Below are 20,959 nucleotides of genomic sequence, written 5' to 3' on the forward strand. Positions count from 1 at the left end.
CATTTTAGAGAAGTAACAGATATCTTTATAAAATACGACTTGTGTTGTAGGATAAGTTAATATTAACTTACATAAATATTGCTAAATGTCAGGGAGGTTTGCTTTTTGACCTTATTTTTTAGTATCCATATATTTAAACATTCAGTAGACCCATCGATAATTTCCGTTACTTCTCAGATGGAATTTTAGATACTCATCAGTTTTACTTGCATTGTTTTAAAGAAGAAGAGATGTTGAAATTCATTTACTATTCGTATTTTTAAAATGCTTTCTATTATATGTTACCTACGCTTTTTGCAGAATTTTTTTAAAATGTAGACAGTTAGTTCCATGATTAGATTACATAGACCCAGGTACAGTTGGCCTTCTGCATCTGTGGGTTGCACATCCATGGATTCAACCAACCGCAGATCAAAAATACGAAAAAAAGAAAAATAGCAATACAATAATAAAAATAATACAAATACACAGTATAACAATTATTTACGTAGTGTAACTATGTAAATAATTGTATAAATGCTGTGTAAATACATAGCATTTACATTGTATTAGGTATTATCAGTAATCTAGAAATGATTTAAAGTATAAGGGAGATAAAGTAAACAGAAAGATGTGTGTAGGTTATATGCAATTACTATGCCATTTTATAAAAGGGACTTGAGCATCCTTAGATATTGGTGTCCAAAGGGGCTTCTGGAACCATCTCCTGCTGATATCAAGGCATGACTGTGCTTTTGAATATTTTGTTTTCCCCAGCTTTTTTCTGCAGAGCATAATTTTTCCTTATAGGACATCTTTATATTCAGTTTATAATAGAAGTTTTTCATTGAAATACAGTCAATTTCTAACATATACAAAAGTAGAATAATAGAGCAGCCCTACTGCAGCCTTTACTCAGCACCAACAATTACCAACTTATATCCAGTATGTTTCCTTTGTATTCCTACTCCTAAAATCCCAACTCTGGGATTGTTTTGAAATCAATGACAGATATCAGAGCATTTCAGTATATATCTTCTAAAGAGAGGAATTATTTTTATTTTTTAAAAAATAATAATAACTATGATATTACTAACATACTTAAATATTTCTCCCTATTGTTTTAGTGGGATTTTTGTTAATTTTTAGCTTGATGGTTTTAGGTCCAATAAGGTGTACACTTTGTGATTGCCTTGCTTGACCTCATTTAATTTACAGATACCTATTCCTCTCCTTTCTTCCTCGTTGATTGTAGCTTTTGTTAAAGACACCAGGTTGTTTGTACTGTTGAGTCTCATAGTTTGATTTGCTGATTGAAACCTCATCTTATTTACTGTGTTCTTCTGCTCCTCCTATTTACTGTAAATTGGTGGTTTTTGTTTTACTTAAAATTGTCGGGCCTGCACGGTGGCTTATGCCTGTAATCCCAGTAATTTAGGAGGCCAAGGTGGGAGATCACTTGAACCCAGGAGTTTGAGACCAGCCTGGTCAACATAGCAAGATCCCTGATTCTACATAAAAATTTCAAAAACAATAAAGATTTTCTATACATATTTTGAATGGGTGAGTGGATGAGAAAACTTTAACTTTGGAAACAGTCTAAATCTGTCCTGAATCAAACCTGTTTGTCTCCTTCTGTGCTTGGTGGGCTATGATGATGGCACTACTGGGGCGATAACTGGGCTCCAGGCCTTTTCTTAATAAATAATGCTGAAACAATGACTAGAATCTGTGGAAATGAGAATATTTTGTTTTTAAAGTTATGGTTTATTTGGGGAGGATTTTTTGTAAAGCTTTTGCCTGATTTAAACAAAATAGGTGAATGTCAGTTTATTTTTGTGGTCTCTTAAGTATTACAGTGTTTTAAAGGTATAAGTTGCCATTTGACGTAAGATACGTTGCCTTTGAAAACATTCTTGTGGAAAAAAAGTAAGGGGAGAGTCTAGAAGAATTCGCCACATTCATTTTTCGACGCCAAATGTCTAGGGAACAAACAGGAAGGATCCTGGGTTCTAAAAAAGATCCTTGATTCTAAAAAGATCCTGGGTTCTAAAAATACAAAGAAAAGAAAAAAATTGATCTCTTTTAACTCGAGTTTTGTGCTTTTATGAGCACGAACTAATTATTTTTAGGATGGAATGTACTTTGAGGATTACTTAGACTTCCAGCTACTGACATGAAATCATATTTTGTTAATTGTCTGAAAACGAAAACAGTGTGTTTTCTTCCTCAACATGCAGTTAAGGCACAATGGAAATTGCTTAAGTGCTCTGGAATTTCTCCACTTTTACTAAATATTATGCTCTTTGATCTTTGAATTTTGGAATGGTTTTTATCTGCATAAATTACTTAGGTATGTAATTGAGGTTACAGATTGGATTGCCTTTCCCAATTTAAAATAGTTTGGAAATGAGATATTTTTTGCTTTGAACTGAATAGTAATTCTATATCTCTTTTTTACATTAGTGGGAATTTGAAAATATATATGTGTCTGTATGCATTTGTGTTACTACATGTTTAGTTGCAATACAACATTTCTAACTTCCTAAGAGGAACATGATAAAAATTTATGTAGGATTGAAAAAGTAGTTTTCTATAAAAGGAAAAGAGCATATATTAGAATAAAAATGGCTTCACCTCTGGGTTTCTTCTGTGCTTTTGTTACTGATAGTTGGTAGCTGTTCGATTCTATCTCCTTGACAGTTGTTAGATTTAGGAATAATCCTAGATATAATAGAATATTGGCACTAGAAAGGACTTTAGGGACCCAGGAAGGTAGGTCAGTACCACGGGGAGGGTACCTCCAGATTACCAAGCTGCCCTCCCACCACTGCAGCCTCTTTCCTGATTATCTGCCTGAAGGTTGGGCTCTAGGGCAGAACACAAAGAGAACAGTCACCTCTTTTCTTCCAAGCACTAGGAAGGAAACTTTCTTTTAAAAAATGTAACCTTATCTTTTGGGATCCAGGAAGGATTGACAACAGGATTTGGCCCATTGTTTAGTAGAAGGCCTAAATGAATGAGGTTGCAGCTTCAGCCATTTTTGATTCCATTGTACTTTGGTGTCCCAGTGGAGTCAGGGCAAAAATTAGCAATGAAAAGATCTATGAAAAAGAAAAAGGTTGTTAGTGAATTAGAACAAATATAGCAGTGGCCTTTTCCCGATTGCCTGTAAGTGTAGGGTAAACTTTTTTTTTAGAGATGAATCTCTTTTACATTTACAGATTAAGAGCAATAGTAATTTTATGTGTCTCCCTAAAATCATGTTGAAAAGTTGTCAGTTTCTTAGAGCAGTGTCAGTTAATAGGCTTGTCACTATTTGGTTAAATTTGAGAAGCACTGGTTGGTGGTGGTGATGGGAAGGCCGTGGAGATGAATGGAACCTGGGCTGTTCTGAACTTCAGCTCTGAGGGGCTCACGGTCTGGGGAAGGAGAGAAACCAAACACCACTGTCTTGGCTGCAGGGCTAGATGGTGGTTAGTGCTTAATTTTTAGAACCAACCACTTGGAGGGAAGGACTGACTCAAGCTCACTGGAGGGCTCTTAGGGAGGGCTTCTTAGAGGACATGGGGATTTGAGCTGGACCAAGAAGGAATGGGTACTTAGAGGTTGGGATGGAACATTCTTGGCTAAGGAAAGCACTTGCTTGTGTTTTGGCCCAGGGGTAGGATGTGTTTGGGTAATGGCAGCCAGTTTATTCAGTGCATTACATAACACTTCTAAACTTTAGTTGTCTTCTGAAAGGGATTAATAATACCTGTCCCATCAGGTGTCGTGGGGATTAAAGTAAGAGTTTTAGAAACAGAAACTGATTTGCAAAAGGTTGAAGAGCGATAAGGGATATTAAGCAGAGAAGTTTAGTACTGAAGGCAAATGGATTATTGCTTAAGAGGAAGTTGACTTCTGCGGAGGCTTCCCTGCACCATGAGCATTTTTGAGCTTGGTTTTTAGGCAGAAGGCAGGAAGCCACTGTGGAGGGAGAGAGTGGAGATTTCTGAAACTATGGGTAATATTGGTGGCACCAAGTTTAGGAGCAGCTAGCCTCAGGAAGAAATAAACTTTCTTTTCACTCAGCCTGGAGAAAAGGAAGAAGTAAAAGGAAAATTTGATACGAGGGTGATGAGATGCTATCACCTTTATCTCTTCCAAGTATTCGTTGTGTTAATGAAAGATTTTAAGCTTGAAGCAAATTAATAATATTTCAAACAGCTACTGTGGGTAATAGAATTGGACATCAACTAGGGATGGAAAGGATCACTTGATGACTCAGGCTGATGAGGTTTGGGGTTTAGTAGTAAAGTGCAGAGTAATGGAGGCCCTGAAGAGTTCACATATAAGGGGAGCCAGGAGAGTTGGGTACTGGGTAATAAGTTGGCAGAGTCATCATGCTCTGGGTTATAGGCAGTGGAGAAGCCAAGTGTCCTGTATTTCTTCAAATAATCTAAACCACTCTTGCTTAGTGGAGAGACTTTGATGTTTTCCATAAGTAAGTGTCTTGCAATGTTCTCCTTTGACTCTGCCTGAAACTGCAGAGCCCAGCATGTGTGCATTAGTTTTTGTTTAACTTTTGGCTGTGACTGACAAAACCAGAATCCCTTTCTTTTCTACCCAAGTGCTTGGTGAAATCACTTAACCTCTTTGATTTCCATAAAATGAGGATCTTCATGTCTCCTAACTTTATCCTTGTATCATAAGCATGGATTTTTTTTTTTAAATAAGTTATTTCTTTGGTTTCTGGTCCTTTTAGAATTTACTGTCTGAGTCTCATTGGGTCTTAGCAGTCATTATGAATAATTTGCACTTATACGTGAAATGTACTTCAAAAATTTGAAATGCAGACTTCTTTCATGATATACATAAAAACCCAAAAGAAAAGAAGAGTACAGCAATCAATGTTTTGTCATACTTTTTACCTTTAGTTGTTCTTCGTATTTCTTTTCAGTTACATTTCTACTTTTGAACACTAGATGGGACTAAGAGATGACTTGTTTTACAGTAGTAGCAGAAAGGCTATCACAGCCTTCCAACTTTTGAGTGAAGTGTTGTTTGCTTATTAAGAAAATATAAGTAAAATAGATAAAAACAGTAATATTTTTATCTTCTCTATTGAGACAGCTTCTTTGTTTTAAGTGGTGACTTTGATCAATATCTAGATATTATTTAAACTTTATATTAGATTCAGATAGTACAAGAATGAGTGACCATTAAGAGACCACAGTATTTTCCTTAATTGCAATTTATATATCCAATAAAATCAAAAGAGTAATGTTCAGTGTTTCTACTTTAAAATAAACACTGTGAGTCCGGCAGATAATTATAAAAACTACTTTCTAAATTCCATTAGATTGAGAAGGAAAAATTAAACAAATATTATATATTTGTTATTTTTTCATTTTTTATGATGCTCTCTATGAATTAACATCCTTCCCTAAAATAAAGGCAGTAAGATATTAGTAATAATCCATAACCAAAATGATTTTTTTAGGAAAACACTAGGATATCTGGAAGTAGAGCTCCATAGCCTTGTTTGTATAATTTATAAAAGTGCATCTTAATGAATTGTGTATTAAAATATCTTTTATGAAAATATGTATTGTAAAAAATATAGTGATTGCAGCATGAACTTGGCATTGACCTAGCAGTGCTTGTTTTTTTTTCATATTCCTAAAATAATGGTAAGAAAAATAGTTTGTGGTAGGGACAGTATGAGATAACAACTGAATAAAGGAAGAAGCCTTTAAGTGTTAAGGAAAAGGTATTTTCTACTGAAGTAAGTTCTGAGAACAATCAGCATTCAGTAGTGGTTACATGAACTCACCATGTATTATTGTCCGAGGCTGCGCCTTTAGAAAGTTTGGCTTGGTTGACTGTGTGCTAATCTCACCCACTTAGGACATTTTGTAGAAAATTATTTGTTTCACTTTTCATAAGACTTCCTTATTCCCTGGAAACTCCAGCCACACTGTTACCTTCCTGGCTTTCTGCCTTCTAGTTTCCCATCAAGAGGGCTGTGTTGAGATTTCCTGATCTCAATATAGACTCAACAGACCTCCTAGTTAGTATAGCAAGACTGACTGGACTCCTTGGCATCTTTTAGACCAACATCTTCCAGACTATTCTGCAGAACACTCGGGTTCCATATGATGTTAATAGGCTGAAACATGTTGCATGTTGAGAAGAGGAAAACATAGCAAAAGTGTGACTAGGAGCAAGGAATTAGATGTACCAGGTACGCATGCTGATAAAGAGGCTTTGGAAAAATAGATGCTTGACTGTAGTAGAGATGACAGAAAGGAGAAGAAAGAGATAGAGAAAAGAGTAATAGTTTGTCTTAATACCTGGTCTCTGTTATTCTAATGGGTAACAGAAATAGCATGTTGGTTATTAAGAATGATTGGGCTCCCTGTCTTTGTACATTTACCCTTAGCGATGCTGAAATAATTTTAGTTTGCCTATGTACATACAGTCTAAGTTTATTGTTCCACAAGATTTTAATGAATCTAAATTATAAATTTTAATGATATTATGTTTGCATTTTTGCTGTAGTTGAAGTTACAGGATATAACAAAATTTGTGGGGAAAAGAAAATTGCATGATGTCAAATCCATATAATATTTATCTAATAAAAATCCACTTGGTATTAATATATTAAAAAGTTCTTTGGTTTAACATTTTTTTCCAAATTAGATTGATTGTAATAAATAGAACTCTCTGTAAAGTGTTCTTGATGTCTGATTCTCTTTTTGTTTTACTAGTTTTTGTGAGTTTATCCTGATAATTGCAGTTTTTTAATTTGTGTAACTTACAGGTGTGAAGCATCAAGTCCACATATTCATCCAGTTGGTTGGTGTAAAGAACATAGAAGAACCCTTATTACTCCACCAGGTGTGTGTTTTTTAATGTGTCTAATACTATTCATAGACTTCAAGAGTAGGCAGACTTTTTCTGTAAAGGGCCAGATAGTAAATATTTTGGCTTTGCAGACCATGCAGTTTCTGTCACCACTACTCAGAACAGTTGTAGTGCAAAAACAGCCATAGACAATAGGTAAACCAGTGTGCATGGGTGTGTTGCAGTAACAGTTTATTTACAAAAACAGGCAGCCGACCTGCAGGCATTAGTTTGCTCACCCCTGATGTACTTTCAACTATATTAAGTATTGCCTTAGTTCATAACAGAGTCTCAAATTTTGTCTCTTGGAAAAAAAAAAGGTTCTGTTTTAAAAGATCTTTCACTTCTCAACTTGAAATTCATTTCTAGACTTTATATTAGTATATATTTAAATATATTGTCTAACCATAGAAGCAAATTGTCTAAGGCTGAACAAGTCCAGAAAAATGGGTAAGAGGGACAGCATTTGTGTGTGGATTGGAGAACAGACTTCATGTCAGCGTCAGTCCTCACAGATGCACGGTGTTCACATTTAAGTGAGAAATTGAGGCTTTAGATTTTTACTTAGTTTAGAACGCACACGCTCACTTTTTCCGTCGTGATTCCTGGTTCCAAAATAGATTTTGCACCTTCATGCTAGTGGTGCCTCTGTGTTCTCTGAAGTTTTCAGGCGCTTCTGCTGTCTGCCTCTGGCCATAGAGCCTTCTCAGCTCATTTGCTGTCTCTTTAACGGGGAACAGTGTAACTGCCGATAAATAGTGTCCTTGTTTTATATCATTTTGAGTTTCTTTTATGTGCTAAAGAACAGATTCTGTGGCTTCTTCATAATCAAGACAGTGTATTTCTGAGTACATCACTACTTAAGGGGCCATGGCCACTTTTGGTATGAAAAGACAGGATCATCAAACAGAAAGCATCCCTGCGCAGTAGACAGTTGCTTAGTGGACACTTACAGGAGTAATGAAGATTGCCTTTATTACAGAGAGAGGATGAGTCCTGGGTTTACTAGGAGCTGTTTTCGAATGTAGCCTGTAGCATGTAAGCTGCAAGATTGGAGAGCTTCAAATTCTATTGGAACAGCTGGTTTCATTTTTAAGTTTGTCTCCAGTTCCTTGATACAGTGTCTCACTTAGAGTGTCTGATCATTTACTCACTCAGGAGGACCAATCATTCCTGTAATAGGCAAGTCAAGTCCTATCCACTCCTGGAGTTTTCTCATATATAAAGGGAGGAAAGCCTCTGTCTTGACTAATTTACAGTACTATTTTGACAGTGAAATAGCATTGATACAAATCATGAAGGGTTAAAGCAAAGTATTGGCCAGGCACCTATGGCTCACGCCTGTAATCTCAGGACTTTGGGAGGCTGAGGCGGGAGGATCACTTGAGCCCAGGAGTTCAAGACCTGCCTGGGTAACATAGTGAGACCCTGTCTCTGTAAAAAAATTTTAAGTCAGCCAGGTGAGGTGGCATGCACCTATAGTCCCTGCTGTTTGTGAGACTGAGGCAGGAGGATTGCTTGAGCCCAGGAGTTTGAGGCTGCAGTCAGCCAGCTATGATTATGCCACTGCACTCCAGCCTGGGCAACAGAGCAAGACAGTGTTTCAAGAAAAAAAGAAAAAAAAAAAAAAGAAGGATATTAATGGTTTCATGGCCCCAAATGTAGTGCTGCCTGGAAGATTTCTTGTATTCTGCCTTCCTTTGTCTGTCCTGTGGCTTACAAAATAATAGTGGCCAGTGATTGCCAAAGTTGCTTCTTTGCCACTATCACCATCTAAAATGCTGTGAGGATCCTTTTAGATTCCCTAGTTTGTTATCAGTCCTTCTTTCCGTACCACCATTTTTGGTCATGATCAGAGATCTGATTAATTAACAATGAACCAGTGAACAACAAAGGGTTCCTGGTTATATACCCTGGAAGACGTGGTGTAAGGCGTTATTGCCAACTTCTTAACATGAGGCAAAGAACCAAGCCATCTATCTCCTTTCCTGGATATTTATAATTCAGTCGAAGAGAAAAAAAATAGCTTTTTGACACATTTTTAAAATTCAAAATTGAATGTGAAAATGCCAAATACACAACACTATGAATATATATAATGCCATTAAAATAGTAAAAATGGTAAATTTTATGTTATGTATATTTTGCCACTATTAAAAAATGCAAAAACGAACAAACAAAACTGCCAGATTGTGAGACTGGTTTATTGGGCATGTGCTGATGCTAGTCTTTGCCCCATAACAAAAAAGACACCCTTTCTCTGATCTGTTTTCTCTAAGGGCAAATTCCTGGGTCATCTCTGATCTGTCTGAAAAGAAGGATTCTAATCACTGGGCTTCCTAAGCAGCTGCTTCCTTCACCCCCTGGTACTTCACAGATTTCTCCATCCGCTGACCTGCCCTGTAGGCCACCACCACGTTTCCGTTCTTTCTAAACACGCAGCCTCTCTTTATTGTTCTTTTCAGAAATTAAAATCTTCATGCCTTTTAAAATTATTTTTATTTTGAATTTTCCAAATTATACAGTAATACATGCTTGTTTTTAAAGTTTAGAGTGAACTGCAGTTATCTCTATTAATATTTTAATGGTTTGTCCTTATGTGTTTCCAGGAAAGCATTTTTGCCTATGTGAATTCACACACATGCATGCATACACCTCAGTTTCATTTAGTAGAATGTTCTGATTTAAATTGTTTAAATTGTGCAAGATGTGTGTTCCTTAAAAATGTCGTAAAATGTATACACAGAACTATGTTTGCATATTAACTCTGTTTTTTTTTTTTTTTTGAGACGGAGTCTCACTCTGTTGCCCAGGTGGGAGTGCAGTGGTACAGTCTCGGCTCACTGTAAACTCCACCTCCTGAGTTCAAGTGATTCTCCTGCCTCAGCCTCCCGAGTAGCTGGGACTACAGGCACGTGCTACCACACCTGGCTATTTTTATTTATTTATTTATTTTTGTATTTTTTAGTAGAGACGGGGTTTCACCGTGTTAGCCATGATGGTCTCAGTCTCCTGACCTTGTGATCCACCTGCTGCAGCCTCCCAAAATGCTGGGATTACAGGCATGAGCCACTGTGCCCGGCTGCATATTTACTCTTTAACCATTTTATTTTGAAACAATTTTGAATGTACAGAAAGGTTCCAATAACAGTGCAAAACTCATCTATACCCCTGACTCAGAGACCCAGTCAAGTTTGCCACTTGTGCTAGTGATGTCATTCCTAGCAAAAGGATGTCAGTTGTCAGATCCCTCCAGCTTCTATTAATTAGGCTCTCCTTGACTTTTATGACCTTAATAAGTTTGAGGATTACAGATCTGTCATTTTGTAGATTGTTACTTAATTTGAGTAGGATTGGTATTTCCTCATGATCATACGAAGGCTGTGCATTTTTGGCAGGAATATCATAGACATAGTGCTGTGTTCTCATTGCCTTCTCTCAGGTGGCTCATGATGTCAGTCTGTCTCTTTACTGGTTCGCTTTTACCACTGATGGATCAAGATGGTGTTTGCTAGGTTTGTCCACTAATGGAGTTATTTTTTCTCTGTAACTAATAAGTATTTTCTGGAGAGATACATTTTCTGGAGAGGTACTTTGAGACTGTGTATCTCGTCCCAACGTCATTTGTTAGTTTTAGCATCTGTTGACATTTCTAGCATGAATTATATTATTCTGACAGTGCTAAACTATAATTTTCTTATTCCATCATTCCTTATACAAAATTAGTTGATATTTTCCTGCAAAGAATAGCTTTTCTCATCTTCCTATTTATTTGTTCAATTTATCTATATCAGTGTAGACCCCTAGATTACTATTTTTATCAGTGAGTTACAATCGATTGCTAGCATTATTTATCTTCATATTCAGATTTTCTCAGATATTAACCAGTTATAGCCCCTTTAGACACATTTCAATGTCCTTTTGAAATGTTCTTATCATTTTTTGAGAACTTCTTATTTTCTGGCACAGCTAGGCTTATCTCATACTTTCCCTGACCCCACCCTAGAGTCACCCATTTCTTCAAGGTTCCATGCTTCTTTTTCGTAGAGAATGATATTTAGAAACTAAGATCTGAACACGAAGTGTGCTTATTTACTACAAGAATGTTGATGTTTTTTTCAGGCCTTTCAGCTGATATAGCTTGGAAATACATGTGTATAAATATATGAAAAATGTATATGTCTATTTCTGTATCTGTTTATATATTGAAAACTGTGAATTTATACCATTAGTTCCAGTTCAAATCCAACACATCAGCTTCATTCTCGTTTCCCTCAAACCTGGCTAACATTATCTCCGATATATTTACTGCTTTTCTCAGTCCCCTTTATGTGGCTAATTTCCCACCACACTGGGCCACTGTTTATTCCTGCTCATGCCTACCTAATGGATTTGGGGCCCTGGAGGGAACAAAAGAGGGCAGGAGGAAGGAGAAGATATTTTTACACATTCTATTAATAATGTTACATCATTTGTGTGTGTTTGTTGGAAATAACAATATGAAGTTATATCTGGAATTGTTCACATATTAATATATATAAATGTACCATGTTCTTTTTAATAAGTACTTTCTGCTTATGTACTTTTTTTGCACATTTGTATATTGAAGGTCATTTAACTTACTTAATTTTCACATTTATAAACAATTGTGTGTTGCCTTTATTACATATGTCAGATTTTTCTAGATTCATAGAAACAAAATTGCTAAAGGGTATTTGTGTGTCTGTCTTGTAAGACTATCCTTAGGGACATGGATAAAACTGGAAACCATCATTCTCAGTAAACTATCGCAAGGACAAAAAACCAAACACCGCGTGTTCTCACTCATAGGTGGGAACTGAACAATGAGAACTCACGGACACAGGAAGGGGAACATCACACTCCGGGGACTGTTGTGGGGGAGGGGGGAGGGAGAGCATTAGGAGATACACCTAATGCTAAATGACGAGTTAATGGGTGCAGCAAACCAACATGGCACATGGATACATATGTAGCAAACCTGCACATTGTGCACATGTACCCTAAAACTTAAAGTATAATAAAAAAAAAAGACTATCCTTATCTGAAAATATAAATTCTATCTATAAAATTTTCATTTTAAAAGTAATAGAAAAATAATGATCAAGATGAAAACAATTTCATTATTACTAATAGCTCTGAATGTGTGAGTAAAGTTGTCATGTATATATGAACATTATTTTCTAGATTATAATATTTTATAATTTTTGTTGGACAGTTTGTTATTCTTGCTATCATTTTGGTTAAACCTCATAGGATTTACATTCTTTCTTAGGTTATCCAAATGTGAAACATTTTTCTTGGGATAAATACTTAGAAGAAACCAATTCTTTACCTGCTCCTGCAAGAGCTTTCAAAGTGGTAAGATGATACATTTTATTAATTTGCATGGATGAGATCATTTATTTATTGAAATTTAAGAACAGAACAAGATGGTATTAGTAAACCAGAATAGGAATGAGAAAAAAATAGAGCACCAAATAAGATGTTTTCGAATTTTTACAATTTTTAAAGTCAAAATTGTTATTGGGATTTTTGTTGTTGTCATCCAAAAAAATGCTTTGATTTTGGATTTTAAAGTCTCCTTGGAAAATAATTCTACTTGATTTGATAGCATGTGGGGCCAGTTGTTGAAATCTTAAAGCAAACTTCTGTCTTTTTAGCTAGATATTCTAAAAGACCAGAACATATCATGAAAATATTTTTCAATAAAAACTATTGGATAATTGATTTGGATTTGTTTATGGCAAGCTGAGATGCTGGGTTTTTTTATTTTATTGCTATAAATCAGCATGTTTAATTACCAAAATGCAAGATCATCTGCTTTTATTACAGTATCTTTCTAACCCAGGGTCATTGCTTCTTGCATATAAAGTATTAAGATTCAAATGAACCTCATTTCTATGCAAGGAAGAAATAAGAAGTGAAATATATTTCTCATTTTTTTCATCTCAAATAGCTTGCTTTATAATTTAGATTTCTCATGAATTTAACAGAAGAAAAATATATCAAATATTTATTTTTTAAAATATGTCATGATTAGCTTATGATAAATAATTTTCTTTAAGAGATCCTTTTATGTATAAATTGCTAAGATTTTTAATGTTAGAATTAATTATTAGGTATAGGTCCAAATTTAGAAGAAAGAACATAAAAAATTTTAAGAGCAAAACCATAAGGCATGAAGAGAAACTATATCAAAAAATGTGTGTGATTTCATCTGATAGTAAGTTGAAGATTTAAAAAAGAAAACTGTTTAGAGTTATGCCATATTTATGAATTTTTATCTCCCCCCCCCTTTAACTTTAAACTCTTGTCTAATGCGAAGCAGAGCTGCATTACACTTCACTTTAAACGAATAAAATTACATTAGGATCAGCCTACATATCTAGTGTCATAACAGAGAGAAAACAGATTTCTCTAGTTTGGTCTTTTAGGTGTCTTGCATTGACTGCTCTGTGTTATTTATATAACATACTTAATTTTCATGGCAACCCTTTTTTTGTTGGTTGAGTCAGGGTCTTGCTCTGTTGCCCAGGCTTGAGTGCAGTGCCATGCTCTCATCTTGTCTCACTGCAATCTCCGCCTCCGGGGCTTAAGTGATCCTCCCACCTCAGCTTCCTGAGTAGTTGGGACTACAGGCACATGCTACCATGCTGGGCTAATTTTTGTATTTTTTGTAGAGAAGAGGTTTTGCTATGTTTCCTGGGCTGGTCTCAAACTCCTGAGCTCAAGCAATCCACCCACCTCGGCCTCCCAAAGTGCTGGATTACAGGCATGAGCCACTGCGTCCTGCCCAGCAACACTTTTCTTATACCCATTTTACAGAAGAGGGACCTGAAGCTCAGAAAATTAACTAATTTGCCTAACATCATGCCAAACAATCACCTTATCTTCCACTGTCTGTGAGTTTTTCAGAGGCTTATAAGTTTCTGCTGAGTACTGAGGCGTAGGTAGCTGTCGATTCCCCCAACCCATTCCTGGTTCTATCTTTTATGTTTGATTGCTAATTTTCTGTTTTAAAGATATCTTCTGCTTTTTGCCTCCATTACCACTTCTAATTTTGGTGTCTCATCTCAGCCACTTTAATATTCTTCCTCTCTCTATTTAAAAATAAATTTTATGCTTGTTGATTTTTGCCAGTACACCTCCAACTAATAAGAAAATTTTCTTGTCTTCCGTATGAGTAATCAAATAACTACAGTATTTTGAATTTTGCTTTGCTATTTCCCTTGCTCGTGCATCTGTGTTGGAATTTTTTGACAGACAGGGTGAAGTTCAGAGCTACTCTGGGAAGTTGAGAGTTTGAAAGGCTGGTTCTCTTATTTTCTTTCTTTATTTAAAAAATGACAGCAAGTTCTAACCATTTAAAATTTTTCTGTCTTCTTTTATGACATCATTCTCTAAATAGCTCAGCTATTTCTTTTCTTAATTTTTATTTTTTGAGACAGTCTCCCTCTGTTGCCCAGGCTGGAGTGCAGTGGCACAATCTCAGCTCACTGTAACCTCCACCTCCTGGGCTAAAGCAATTCTTGTGCCTCAGCCTCCCGAGTAGCTGGGATTACAGGTGCATGCCACCATGCCTGGCTACTTTTTGTATTTTTAATAGAGACAGGGTTCAGCCACGTTGGCCAGGCTGGTCTCAAACTCCTGGCCTCAAGTGATCCACCCACCTCAGCCTTCCAAAGTGCTGGGATTACAGGCGTGAGCCACCGTGCCCGGCCAGCTTTTCCTCCTTCTTCTTCTTTGTAACATCAAGTTTACCTTCTCTTCCTCTTTATCTCACTCTGTAAAATTTTTTGTTATGGCAGAAACCTCCTCATGGATTCCAGAAAAAAATGAAGCTTGAGGTCGTAGACAAAAGGAACCCCATGTTTATTAGAGTAGCGACTGTGGCAGACACAGATGATCACCGAGTAAAAGTAAGTGTTCTGCGTGGGAGGTTGGCTTTGTCTTTTGTTATAAGATGTTTTAGACAAAAACTTCGGTAGATACTTAACTTGTGAAGTCCTGTAATTAGTAAAATCATAGGAATAAGCAAAATAATTGGCTGTGCATCTTTGTAAATCAGTGTTTTTCCAGGTTTGTCCTTTAATCTGCGTAAAACAATTTATCTTTAATTATGAATGGCTATTAATATTTTGAGTATGTATTGGGAGAAAGACAGTAGATACAACATATTGAAGTATATTATATTCAGAAGAAAAGATGCTTCATTCTCTGATAGTATGCCCTTTTTTAAAAAAATTAAAGATTAATGTTTTTGTGGGGTAGATAAGAAGTAGTCTTTTCAGAGGAACGTCCTATCTCTTAATATAGGCCAAGTAAAGATAAATAATTTCATGAATAAAATCAGATTTTAATTAGTTAGAGTAATAAAAGTCAAATGCCTCTTAAAAAGTAAGCAAATGTTTAGGGAGATGGGATCAGCTTGTTATGTCCAGCCATGATAAAGTGAGGTGGAGTTCAGGAAAGGAGCCAGAAGAGCTCGTCTCTGTTTCTTACTTCAGCATTAACTTCACCCTCAGACCAAAACAATGCCTGTTCTACTTACTTTATAAAATTGTTTGGAATTTCTATTAGGAATAATAATAGTTATAACAGCAAGACATTAAATGTACATGATGTTTTACAGGGTAACCCTGTTCTCATGTTATTTAACATTTGTGGGAAGTATACATTGTTACCACTTTTATTGATGAGGCAGAGGCTCATAAAGATTAAATGAATTATTAATTACTGGCAGTGGCAGAATGACATCTTAGTTCTAAGCTGTAGGAGTCTTAAGTTTATGCTGTTTTTTAAAAAATTACATTCTCAACTATCTCTAATAAGATAGTGTATAATAAAATAAATTATAAAATAACATGAAAAACTACACAAATGTGGTATTTCTGTAGAATAGAAATTTTAACATTTAATTCACTGTTAAGATTATAGAATCATGTAGCATTTTAGAAAATTTTATAAATGCAAGACCTGTGCTAACCGTTTTTTCAAGTGCATTTTCTTATTATACTTGGTAGTAATGTAAGTCATAAAGCAATCAGTATTTTAGAACTAAAAGTATTTTTTAAAATAAAATCTAGACTAGTAATCAAATACATTTACAATTAAGCACAATATTACTTTTATAAATCAGATTGCTCAGAATTGAAAAAAAATATTGGTTCGACTGCATGAAAATTTAATTATCACGTATGGCTGGTGGGAATGCAAAATGTCTCAGCCTTTCCAAAGAGCAGTTTGGCAATAGGTTAACAAAATTGTAGAATGTTGTTTATCCTTTCATTTAAGAATGTTAAGGGAATAGCCAAAAGGAATATGCAAAAATAAAAACTCAAAGGAAAATATATCAGTGCTGTTTATAGTACTTAACATTGGAAGCAACCACAGTAGCTGATGGGTAAAACGCATTACTCTTTATCTGCATGATGTTAAAATTAAATATTTTAGAAGACTATTTAATACCAACAATTGAAAAATTCAGGTTTACATTATGTTATGATATCTGCTGTTGTTTTTTTTTTACAAGAATACATATATAAGCAATTCTGGAAAGAATCATACCAAAGTAATGACAGTGCTTCTTTCAGCATGCTGAAACTATAAATGGTTAGGTTTTTTACTTGTTTAGTTTCTGGAATATATATTACTTTTATAATTAAAAATGTAGATCAACTCTCTTATTTTACATATGAGAAATTTTTGGCCCAGAGAGGTCAAGTATGCTCAAGTGGGTGGTTCGGTTAGTTAACAGGAAAAGTGTAGACTAGAATCCACCTCTTACTTCTAGCTGGATTCTCTAATACAACATCCTGGTCAGTCCTTAACACCCCAGAAATAGCTGGCTGTGAGGGGTACAGTTGACAATTATCTTTTGGTAATTACTGGAATTAATTCCATAGCTGAAGATGAACCACGGAACAAGTATCTGAGTATTTATGAGGTCTTTAAAAGGCCTGTATACCGGGGTCAGTGACTAAGTTTCAGAATTTATCAGAAGCTTCTGAGAATATAAAAAGCGTGCAACAGTAGGAGTTTATCTAATAAATGAGAGATTAGACAGCAGGAAAGCTCATCTTTGTTTTTTAAGAAGGAAGAAGAAGAGGGAAATGTAGACCAAGTTATTAGTGTAGCTTAATATTTTAAGTTCTTCAGGGATAAAATCAACTCGAGTAAAATCATCTTTTAAGATTACATGTTTCAGGCCGGGCGCGGTGGCTCACGCTTGTAATCCCAGCATTTTGGGAGGCCGAGGCGGGTGGATCACGAGGTCAGGAGATCGAGACCACGGTGAAACCCCGTCTCTACTAAAAATACAAAAAAAAAAAATTAGCTGGGTGTGGTGACAGGCGCCTGTAGTCCCAGCTACTCGGAGAGGCTGAGGCAGGAGAATGGCATGAACCCGGGAGGCGGAGCTTGCAGTGAGCCGAGATTGCGCCACTGCACTCCAGCTTGGGCGACAGAGCGAGACTCTGTCTCAAAAAAAAGATTACATGTTTCACACCTTGAGCTATTATAGTAAAGCATTTTAAATTGTTCTATATTTGATCAGATGACATTGAAGAAAAATGACCCAGATGGTTTTGCTCTCATTTATGTTTTTAGTAATAGAAGATTATTCCTGCCTCATTCCTTCCCACTCCCCAGCCTGGCTCCCCAGAGGCAAAAACTGTCGGCTCTTTTAGCTCTTGCTTAGGACCTTTTTATCTGTAATTTTCTAAAATATGACCTATATTCTACTCTTTCTCAGTTCATCAATTTTAAATATGGTTTATTTTCTTCATGTTGTGGTAATTCAAGATTTGGATCTTGCCCTTCTTCCCTTCCCCTTATCTTTTCAGTAGTTATTTTACATTGTTTGGTTCTCATTCACTGTTGAGCAAAGTAGTCTTTTCCTTGTGACTGTTTTTCTGGGAGTCAGTAATTTGTTCATAGTTTAGTTTTTTTGTCTTCTTAGATTTTTACAAGTGCAACAGTGGATCTGACATGCCTTTGAGTCAAAAGCTCAAGTATATTTTTCAGTACTCTATCTTTTTTTTATTATTATTATTATACTTTTAGTTCTAGGGTATATGTGCACAACGTGCAGGTTTGTTACATATGTATACATGTGCCGTGTTGGTTTGCTGCAGCCATTAACTCATCATTTACATTAGGTATTTCTCCTAATGCTATCCCTCCCCCTGCCCTCCACCCCATGACAGGCCCCAGTGTGTGATGTTCCCCGCCCTGTGTCCAAGCATTCTCATTGTTCAGTTCCCACCTATGAGTGAGAACATGTGGTGTTTATTTTCTGTCTTTGTGATAGTTTGCTGAGAATGGTGGTTTCCAGCTTCATCCATGTCCCTGCAAAAGACATGAACTCATCCTTTTTTATGGCTGCATAGTATTCCATGGTGTATATGTGCTACATTTTCTTAATCCAGTCTATCATTGATGGACATTTGGGTTGGTTCCAGGTCTTTGCTATTGTGAATAGTGCCGCAATAAACATACATGTGCATGTGTCTTCATAGTAGCATAATTTATAATTCTTTGGGTATATATCCATAATTAGATCACTGGATCAAATGGTATTTCTAGTTCTAGATCCTTGAGGAATCGCCACACTGTCTTCCACAATGGTTGAACTAGTTTACACTCCCACCAACAGTGTAAAGTGTTCCTATTTCTCCACATCTTCTCCAGCATCTGTTGTTTTCCTGACTTTTTAATGATTGCCATTCTAGCTGGTGTGAGATGGGTATCTCATTGTGGTTTTGATTTGCATTTCTCTGATGACCAGTGATGATGAGTATTTTTCACAGCAAAATAAACTACCATCAGAGTGAATAGGCAGCCTACAGAATGGGAGAAAATTTTTACATCAATACTCTTTATCTTTTTTTTTTTCTCGAACTCTTTCTCATACTCAGCAGCCACGTATTCCACTGTGGGTGGAAATACTCTAAGCCTGGTACAAAGCTTTCATCCTGACACTTCTCTTTGCTGACAGACTAGGTTGTATTTCATTTTCCTGGATCACATACTGTGTTTTTCTTGGGGTATTCTCTTACCTTGATGACACACGTCTTTTCATATTTTCTATGGGGTTTTGATTCTAGGATTAATTTATTTCTAAGCTTAAGAAAGTAGACTCATTGCAAAGAACATTATTTTAAGCACATATATATATATTTTACTAACTGCATTCTATTTCATTATATGAATATACCATAATTTATTAACCAGTCTCTTGATGGTGGGCACTGTGGTAACTTCTAGTTGTTTTCTAATAGAAACAATGAGTTATCGAGATTATCAAGTCAAAATTAATGTCATTTAAGTGCTCAACTGTTATTACCAAATAGCTTTCCAGAAATACTCAGTAGTTAACACTCCTGTCAGTGGTCTATGAGAACACCCATTTATTCTCATTCTTAACCAGCTGTAGGAATTACCAAAATGTGAACATTTTTAACAGGCCAATAGGAGAAGAATTGTATCTTGTGATTTTAATTTATAGTTTTTAAATTATAAGTGAAAGCGATTGTCTTTTTTATTCTTCTTCTTCTTTTTTTTTTTTTTTTTTTGAGACAAGGTCTCACTCTGTTGCCTAGGCTGGAGTGCAGTGATACGGTCTTGGTTCACTGTAGCCTCAACCTCCCAGGCTCAGGTGATCCTCCCACCTCAGCATAACTGAGTAGCTGGGGCTACACTTAACTTTTATTTTTATTTTACTTTTTTTGTAGAGATGGAGTTTGCCATGTTGCCCAGGCTGATCTCAAACCCCTGGGATGTACTGATCCTCCTTCCTTGGCCTCCCAAAGTGCTGGGATTACAGGCATGAACCACTGATCCTGGCCTCACATTTATTGTCTTTTCATATATTTACTAAACATTTATATTTATGTTTTGGATAATGAGCTGTTTGTACCCATTTTTCATCATTCTGTAGGGTTTCATCTTTTTGTGCTGATACATCATATTTTTATAAATTGAGGAAGAGAGTTCTTGACACAGGTGTTGCAAATGTATTTTGGGGGGTTTCTTGTGGGTCTTTCATTTTACTTTATAATACTTGCCATTCTGAAGCTTTAAATTTTCATGTAATCAAATTGATCAGTCTTTTACTGCTTTTGAGTTTGTTGTTTTGCTTACAAAGGCTGACCCACTCTGTGATTACAAGTAAGTTCATTCACACATTCTTTGTGAATGTTTATTGTTCAATTTTTAGTGTTTGACTTTTTTATCCATCTGGCATCTGTTGTAAGGAATGAGAGGTTCATAGACTTTGAAAAAGAAATTTAACTGGCAGACTTGTTTTTTTAATACCCTGTGATCGGTTGATATAACTGGCAAAGTTGATTTAAAAATAAAATATCTAAAGCATTTCAGTATATCCCTTCATCCTAAAAGGTAAAAAATGTATAATAACCTAAAAGAAACATAGTCAATTCCTGGTGACCATCACTAGAAGACCAACTGCCCTTGCACACAATGGCCAATAGAGATGGTAGCAGTGACTGCTTTATAATAAGACATATCTTTTCACACTAGCTAAGATATGGAAGGAACCGAAGTACCCACCAGTTGGAGGAATGGATAAAGAGAAGTGGTATATATAGACAATGGGATATTATTCAGCCATAAAAAAGAATGAACCTGGAGGACATTATGTCAAATGAAATAAGCCAGGCACAGAAAGACAAATATTGCTTGTTCTCACTCATATGTGGGAGCTAAAAAAAATTGAACTCTTGAGGACAAGAGAGTACAATAACGGTTGCCAGAGGCTGAGAAGCATAGCAGGGAGTAGGGCATAAAGTGGGGGTGATTAACAGGCACAAAAATACAGTTAGATAGAATCAGTAAGATCTAGTATCTGGTAGCACATTAGGTTGACTACAGTTAACAATAATTTATATATTTTTAAATAACTAGTAGAATTGGAATATTCATAAAACAAAGAAATGACGAAAGCTGGAGGTGATGGATACCCCAGTTACCCTGATTTGATCATTATACATTATATGCCTATATCAGAATGTCACATGTACTTCATAAATGTATACCCATAATAATT

At 35.8% G+C, this 20,959-nt stretch overlaps 1 protein-coding gene across 2 annotated transcripts in view; it reads left to right on the plus strand.

Annotated features, from left to right (window-relative positions):
* L3MBTL3 (L3MBTL histone methyl-lysine binding protein 3) overlaps positions 1 to 20,959 on the plus strand; it is a 131,790-nt gene that overhangs the window by 52,692 nt on the left and 58,139 nt on the right. For both annotated transcript variants that reach the window (XM_030809664.1, XM_030809665.1), the window contains exons 13-15: positions 6,788 to 6,864; positions 12,164 to 12,249; positions 14,700 to 14,810. In XM_030809664.1, coding sequence (XP_030665524.1) covers positions 6,788 to 6,864; positions 12,164 to 12,249; positions 14,700 to 14,810 — 274 coding nt within the window. The remainder of the gene's footprint in view (positions 1 to 6,787; positions 6,865 to 12,163; positions 12,250 to 14,699; positions 14,811 to 20,959) is intronic.

This window comes from Nomascus leucogenys, chromosome 3 (genome assembly GCF_006542625.1).
Source record: "Nomascus leucogenys isolate Asia chromosome 3, Asia_NLE_v1, whole genome shotgun sequence".
Classification (NCBI taxonomy): Eukaryota; Metazoa; Chordata; class Mammalia; order Primates; family Hylobatidae; genus Nomascus; species Nomascus leucogenys.